The sequence below is a fragment of the Athene noctua genome, chromosome 25 (assembly GCF_965140245.1).
Source record: "Athene noctua chromosome 25, bAthNoc1.hap1.1, whole genome shotgun sequence".
In the NCBI taxonomy this organism is placed as follows: Eukaryota; Metazoa; Chordata; class Aves; order Strigiformes; family Strigidae; genus Athene; species Athene noctua.
Genome location: NC_134061.1, coordinates 1,162,846 through 1,169,572, shown reverse-complemented (window position 1 = coordinate 1,169,572; position 6,727 = coordinate 1,162,846). Strand labels below are relative to the sequence as shown.

The 6,727-nt window shown below is 71.3% G+C and overlaps 1 protein-coding gene and 1 long non-coding RNA gene across 2 annotated transcripts; both read right to left on the bottom strand.

The window, feature by feature from the left end:
* Positions 1-276: 276 nt before the first annotated feature.
* On the bottom strand, positions 277-5,592 carry LOC141970496 (uncharacterized). Its single transcript, XM_074927149.1, has 19 exons — positions 5,527-5,592; positions 5,065-5,280; positions 4,523-4,885; positions 4,198-4,317; positions 4,058-4,117; positions 3,845-3,871; positions 3,494-3,595; positions 3,238-3,282; positions 3,015-3,086; positions 2,867-2,908; positions 2,731-2,758; positions 2,478-2,527; positions 2,263-2,397; positions 2,067-2,129; positions 1,889-1,957; positions 1,647-1,715; positions 1,279-1,473; positions 978-1,090; positions 277-795 (listed from the first exon to the last, which is right to left on the bottom strand). Exons 1-19 carry the CDS (start codon positions 5,590-5,592, stop codon positions 585-587), a joined length of 2,046 nt encoding a protein of 681 aa, XP_074783250.1. The 3' UTR covers positions 277-584.
* A 79-nt stretch (positions 5,593-5,671) lies between these two features.
* Positions 5,672-6,354, bottom strand: LOC141970422 (uncharacterized). The gene is made up of 3 exons (XR_012635184.1): positions 6,247-6,354; positions 5,885-5,953; positions 5,672-5,728 (listed from the first exon to the last, which is right to left on the bottom strand). It is a non-coding gene; the product is annotated as an uncharacterized LOC141970422 (long non-coding RNA).
* Between the last annotated feature and the right edge of the window lie 373 nt (positions 6,355-6,727).

Genomic DNA, 6,727 nt, shown 5'->3' with positions numbered 1-6,727 from the left:
CAGGCTCGGGCCAGGCCCAGCCGGCTGCTGCGGGCGCCCTGGCAGAGGTGACCCGACGCGGCGCCACAGCAACAGAGAGCGCTGGAAATGGAACCTAGTGACTTCGCTGTTACAGTGGCGTCCCCTCGCCCTTGTCCCCCTCCCAGTTTGTGCTGATCCCACCCGTGGCTCCAGAACCTCTGCCCCGTTCCCAGGCTGGCTGCAGCGTGTCCCCCCCACGCCCCTCGCTGCGGCAGGCCGTGTCCTGGTGAGGGCCCCCCATAACAGAGCGCTGCATGTCATCCAAAACTCCAACGTTTTTGTGTCTTTATTTCTGGGGCAGTGACAGCATTTGCTTCACTGGAGGTGCGGAGGCAGCCGCGCACAGCCCGGCATCGCCCATCCACCCCACGGCCCGGGGAGCTGCGGGGACGGCGCAGCGCGGGGTCGGTGTCCCCTCGGTGCTCCCGCACAGCTCCGGCGCTGCCGTTCTCCCCCCTGCGCTGCCCACGGGGCTCCCGGGGCTGTTTCCTCGGCCCTGCAGGACGGTGGATGGGGCTGCCCGGGACGTGTGGCTGAGGGTCCCCGGTGCCGCGGTGCCGGTGTCACCACATGTGCCGGTAGGGAAAAGCCACCTCCACGCAGAGCACAGCCAGCGCTGCCGAGCAGTTGTGCCGCTGCCCCGCCAGCAGCCTGCCCTTGCCCAGGGGGGCGGCCAGGCCCTCCCCGGGGCCAGAGCTGCGCCAGCCCTGGCAATCCCGCCTGCGGGCTTGGCCACCGCGCGGCGTGGATCCGTGCCACGCCAGCCGTTGGGGCCTGTGGATGGGGATGGGGGTGAGAGGGGCTGGGGGACCCCCCCCAGGGCACCTCTGGCTCTTTACACCAGCTTCTGCAGGGGTAGGGGGGGGGAACCCACTGCAGACCCCCCAGCCTGGTTCCCGGTGCGGGTGCGTTTGTTCAGGGATGCTCTGCCGGTGCCCGCCCGCGGCTGCACTCACCAGAGGGGATCCGTCAGGACGTTGCGCCCGTTGAAGGAGTAGATGGGGCCCCGCGGGGCGGCACCGGCCTGGCCCTCGAAGAGGGAGCTCCAGGATTTGGCCAGCAGCTGGCCCTGCGGGCACAAGCGTTGGTGCTGAGCTGGGGCCCAGGGCGATGCCCTGTCCTGACCATGTGTGGGCAATAACTTGCTCTGGGTCCCCCTCGGCTCCCCAGAGCACAAGTGCTGAGCACGGCCGGAGGCTCACCGGGGGCTGCGGGGCTTTGCTGCCAGCAGCCCCCACGGGGGACGGGGGTACCTGCCTTCAGGTTGACAACAGGGAGGGTCCTGTCCGTCCTCTTGACGATGGAGACCAGGTCCTGGGTGGGGGCCGACAGGAACGCCCGGAAAGTGCCGTAGAGCTGAGCCTCCTGGGACTGCCGGTAGCACTGCAGGTCAGCACCCCGGATCCCGCTCATGTCACCGGCGAGGGGCACGTTCAGGGCGGCCAGGCGGAGCTGGGGGGAGGCAGGGCAACGGGGGGGCTTGGGCACGGCCAGGCCTCGAGGGCCCTGCTCCCCCCTGCCCAGGAGGCTGCTGGCCAGGCACAGAGGGGTCCCCCAGGCACCTCTCCCCCCTCTCCCACGGTTGGGCCACTCGACTCCCACCCCTGGGGCCGGGTGCTGCTCACTGATGGGATCCGTGGGGCGATGGTGGTTGGCAAGATCTGGGGCAGCCCTTGTCCTTCCTCCTTCTGGACCTGGAATCACAGCTCAGGTCAGCCCAGGGACACCCATCCCTGTGCCATGGGTGCTATGGGTGCAGCACCCTCCCTGTCCCAACGCAACCCCCAGCTCTGCGTGTGCCGGGCTGGCGCTGGCCTGTCCCCATGGCACGTCCCCCCGGCGTGGCTGGACCTGTGGTGGGACTCACCAGCGAGTCCGTTGGGGCCAGCGTGGGTGGCCCTGTGACAGGACCTCTCGTCTTCACCTGCTTCGCCTCCTGGATAGAAAGGAAAGGACAGTCCCGCAGGGGCTTGTCCCCCGGCAGAGGAGGGCTCTGTCCCCTTGCTGGGACATGAGCGGACCCGGTGGCTGCCCGCACCCCTCACCTGGTACCGTGGGGTGGAGGCGGAGGGGTCGTCCCCAGCGAAGAGCGACTCCGAATCCTCCAGCTGCTCAAAGCAACGAGCAGAGTGAGGGGTGAGGGGGGAACCAGCTCCTTCCCCTGGTGCTGGCTGCCAGGGCTGGAGCCTGGACCCCCCCACCCTGTGAGGGACCCCGAGGGGTGTCCGCGGTGCACGGTACCAGGAGGCGGCTCCAGCCGGTGGGGGTGCGGAGGAAGGCGCTGCTCCCTTCCCGCACGTAGACCAGGCTCCCCTCGGGCACGGCGCTGCCCGACTTCAGCATCAGCTCCTTGGACCTGAAGACCCAGGTCTGGCGCTGGGGGGGGGATGGAGGGGTTCAGGGCCCGGCTGTGGGGCAGCCTGGGGGACTCGCCCGCAGCCGCAGCCACAACGCACCCGGAGATCCGCGTGGGAGTCCGGCGGCTCCATCCGAGGGGTGTTGGCATCTGGAGAGCCCAGAGAGGGTGGGGGGTCACAAGGGGTCCCCCGGCACAGGGCCAAGCGCTCCCGCGGGGACGTGGCGGCAGACGCCGGGTGGGAGAAGCCAGCTGCGGCGCTGGGGACCCGCGCAGGGGAAGGGAGGCAAGACTTCACAAAGAGCGCTTCCAAGGAGGCGGGAGCCCCCGAAACACCCGAGAAACGTTCTTACCTGCTGCCCAGCCCGCGTCGGCGGCTGCCTGCGGAGGCAAGCGGGGCCCATTACTGCCGCCGGGCACGGGGACACGTTTCAGGGGGCACGGGGAGGGGACAGGGTCTCTCTCGGGGACAGCGAGGCCGCGGCTTACCGGCTGCTTGCAGGGCGGCTGGGCACGGGTGGGGTAAACCCTCTGGAAGCAAAGACAGGCGGGTTTGCGGGGAGCCCCTGGTGCTGTGCACGCTCACACGTGTGTGTGCTCAGGCACAGGCGCCTGCACAGCCCCTGCTGGGCCTTACGTTGAGGTAGAGGAAACCTGGTGCTCCGGGGGGGCCGGGGGGGCCGGGGGGGCCAGGGGGACCTCGGAGACCCTGCAGTAGAGCAGTGTGGAGGTTGGACCGCGCCATTTTGGTGCTGCCTTTTGGGGAGACAGCCACACAACACCCCATTGCTCTCCCTCAGCGCCCCCGCCCTGTTCCCCTCCCTAGACTGAAGCTCCCCGCGCCGGGGCACGTCTCTCACGTGGGGGATGATCGCTCCGTAAACCTCCGGCTCCTCTTTGCCACCCTGCAGAGAAAGAGCGAGAAGACGGAGAGTGATCTCCATCCTCCCCCTCTCCATCCTCCATCCCAGCAGGGACCGTGAGCCCTGGGGGGCTGCGGCCGGGGCGAGCTGCAGCGTGGGGCACCCAGAGCTCCAGCAGCAGGTCCCCAAGGCCAGGCTGGGGTCCCCGGGCATCCCTCACCGTGATGGGGCCCCACGAGCCCCGAGGACTCACCGTTTGGTACCCGCTGATGGGCACCCAGGCGCCGGGCTGGCTGCCGGTGCTGGGGAAGGGGAGGTGGCCTGGTTTGCACCCGTGTTCCCCGTAGCAGCACCCCTGGGTGAGCCGAGAGAGAGGCACGGTTAGAGCCTGGGCTGGGGGGGTGCACGGGTGTGGGCACGTGCCCAGGGGATGGTGGGACTCGCTGTGTCCCCCCCAGACGTGCCCCAGCTCATTTGGGGACTCTGTCCGTGCCGCCGGGGCGAGGCGGAGGCTGGCACAGGGGGCTCGAGGGTTCGCATTCGGGGTGTGGGGATGGGACCCCCCCAGCCAGTTCCCCCCACGCCTGTGCCCACGGCTACAAACCCGCTCTCCGGGGTCGCCCTTTTCTCCCTGGAAGGAAAGCAGTGAGGTCCCGTCAGTGCCCCAGCATGGGGGGTCCCTGGGCACTGCTGCCCCCCCGGCAGTGCGTCGCTCCACGGGGTGACACCCGCCACGGAGCTCTTTGGTCTGGGCACCGGGGAGCGGCCGCAGCCGGTGCCGTCCCCGTGCCCTTGGTGCCTGCTCCCCCCGGCTCACCTTGGGGCCCGGCGGCCCGGCGGATCCGCGGTGCCCTGCGTGGTGCGGGTGCGGGTCACACTGGAAGGAGAGGATGTGTTGGGGTGAGCCGGGGCTGCCCCCCACCCCTGAGCACCCCAAACCCCAGTCCCACGACTCACCCTGTAGTCCCCCGGTGGCCCTGGTGGCCCCATGGGACCAGGCATGCCCGGGGAGCCCGTCTCTCCCGTCCGGCCAGGGCTCCCCGGCATCCCCGGCAGTCCGCGGTCGCCCTTCTCACCCTGCCAGCACACGGTGTGGGGGGGTCAGCACCCCATGTCCCCCCCGGGCTCCGCAGCAGCAGGGCTGGGGCAGCCCCGGTGCTCTCGGTGCTGGGGGCTGCTCCCCGCCGGGGCAGAGCGAGGGGCCGGTGAGCCCGGCTGCTCCGTCCCCCCCCTGCCAGCTCTGCCCTGGCCCCACGGATGGGCTGGGCTGGGCCCCCCTCACCTTCAGTCCGGGGAACCCCGGCTCCCCTCGGAGCCCTGGTTTGCCAGGGAGCGACGCGGGTCCTGCGGGACCGGGGGGTCCTTCGTGCCCAGGCACCCCGGAGGGGCCCTGTGGCCCGGGGAGCCCTGGTGCCCCCGGGGGTCCCTCTGGCCCAGCTGAGCCTGGAGACCCCGGAGGTCCTTCAGCCCCCGGGAAGCCGGGTGGTCCCACAGCCCCCGGTGGGCCGGGGGGTCCCGGCTGCCCCTCCCGCCCAGGGACCCCCGGGGGGCCTTCGTGGCCTGGGTAGCCTGGGGGTCCGGGCAGGCCAGGCAGCCCGGGGGGGCCCGGGGGTCCTGGGTTTCCCGCAGGGTTGGATACTCCCACCTGCTTGTCGAGTTGGAGAGAGGGAGGAAAGAAAGAGCAGAGTGGGTGAGCGGCCATGTCCCATCCCCCGGTCACCCTCCTTTGGGTCACCCACAACCACGCACCCCCACCCTCCCCATCCCTGCTGGGACAGACACGGCACTGGCATCGCCCACCGGTGCCCCCACCCCAGCGCTCACCTCATTCTCCGATCTCTTGGGCAGGGCGGCGGGTGCGGGGGGGCTCCTGGCTCCCCATGTGCCTGGTGGTCCCGGGGGCCCCGGTGGTCCTGGAGGACCTGGGGGGCCCCGGGGACCCTGGTGACCTGGCTGCCCCGGGCTGCCGGATTTCCCTCTCTCCCCAGAGAATCCGGGCTGGCCTTTCTCTCCCGGGGACCCTCGGTCACCTTTGTCTCCCTGTCAGGGAAAGTCAGAGCCTGGCCCCTGGCTCCCAGCGCTTTCCCCTGCCTATGCCCATCGCAGGGACCCGCTGCCCCCCTGCCGGGGGACACCTGAGACACCCCCAAACGCAGGCCCCGAAGTGAGAGTCCAAATCCTGAGCAGAAACGGTTTTGCACGGCCAGAAGAGCCGCAGGATTTCTCCCAGTAGGTCCTTGTGGGTCCCCAAGCCCCCCCGCCTCGCCGCAGGGAGGACCACCACACCTTTGGGCCGGGAGGGCCGGGAGGGCCCGGGCGCACGGGGCAGACGCAGCTGGAGCCGTTGTGCATCTGGAGAGGGAGATAGCGCTGAGCCGCGGGCCGGGAGCCCCGGGAGCGCGGGTTCCCTGCGCCCACCCCTCACCTGGAGGGCAGGGTCCGTCTCTGGGGCTGGGGGCACCGGCCGGGGCAGCCCCTTCGCCGTCGTCTGTGCGGAGCAGAGGAGGGGCTGAGTGCGAGACCCCCGAGCACCATCCCCGTCCCTTGAGCACCGTCCCCGTCCCACCCAGCCAGCCCACGTCCCCGAGTGCCCACCCCAGGCTGCCCCTTGCACCCACCCCGGGCACCAGGACCCTTCCATCACCTTGATCTGCAGGAACTCCTCTTCCTCTGCGCTCCCCTCAAAGATCTTCGGGGGGACCGTGGGTCGGGGCTGCTGGGATGGACGGGAAGAGCTCAGTGGGGGGCTCAGGGGGATCCTGGGGGGGCAGCCCCGAGTGGGGGCCTGGGGTGGGGGGCTGAGCCGTGTGGGGGGACGCCGGGAGCTGCCACGGCTCCTTCCCACGCGGGCAGAGGCTGAGCGGGGGCCCAGGGCCGGAGCGGGACACGCTGCCCTGCCCGGCAGCACAGATAAGGGGAAGGCCGCGGCGAGGGGCCCGGCAGCGCTGGGGGGTTTTGGGAGGGCTGGGGGAGCCGGGGAGGGGGACGCTGCCCCGGGAAAGGCACCTGGCCTCGTGTGCGTGGCGGGACATGGCCCGGACCCTTCGCTGCCCCCCTGGCAAGGGGCTCCCGGCGTCTGGGGGCCGTGGCCAGGGGGGGTTTGCTCAGCAGGACCTTCCGCGGGGGCTCCACTCCACCGGCATCTGCGTCTGCGGGAGCAAAGGGGTGATGGGGGGGAGGTTGCAGGGCTGGGGGGGGCCCAGGGTGGCACAGCACTCCCAGCCCGGACCCCAGCACCCCACACCTCCCCCTCCAGCCATAAGGTGCCTCCTCCTTGCTGGGGCGCAGGAGCTGGGGGTGCCGGGGAAGCCGTGCCCCCACCCCACTGTGCCTACCTTCCTCCCCGGCCAGGGTGGGCGCCGGGGGGGCCGTGGGGCTGGTGCCTGGTTCTGCCGTGGTGTCCTCCAAGCCCAGCGGGTAAAACCACTGGGCCGTGGCGGGGGGCAGGCGCCCGGCCAGCACCGAGAGGATGCAGAGCGTGCGGAGG

What these genes read in the sequence shown, in the direction of transcription:
- LOC141970496 (XM_074927149.1), bottom strand. Translation starts at nt 5,592, where the DNA reads ATGCACAACGGCTCCAGCTGCGTCTGCCCCGTGCGCCCGGGCCCTCCC. An exon ending in CCGGCCCTCCCGGCCCAAAG is followed by an intron (nt 5,281 to 5,526) that starts GTGTGGTGGTCC and finishes TTTCCCTGACAG; the next exon opens with GGAGACAAAGGTGACCGAGG. An exon ending in ACGGAGCGATCATCCCCCAC is followed by an intron (nt 3,087 to 3,237) that starts GTGAGAGACGTG and finishes GCTCTACTGCAG; the next exon opens with GGTCTCCGAGGTCCCCCTGG.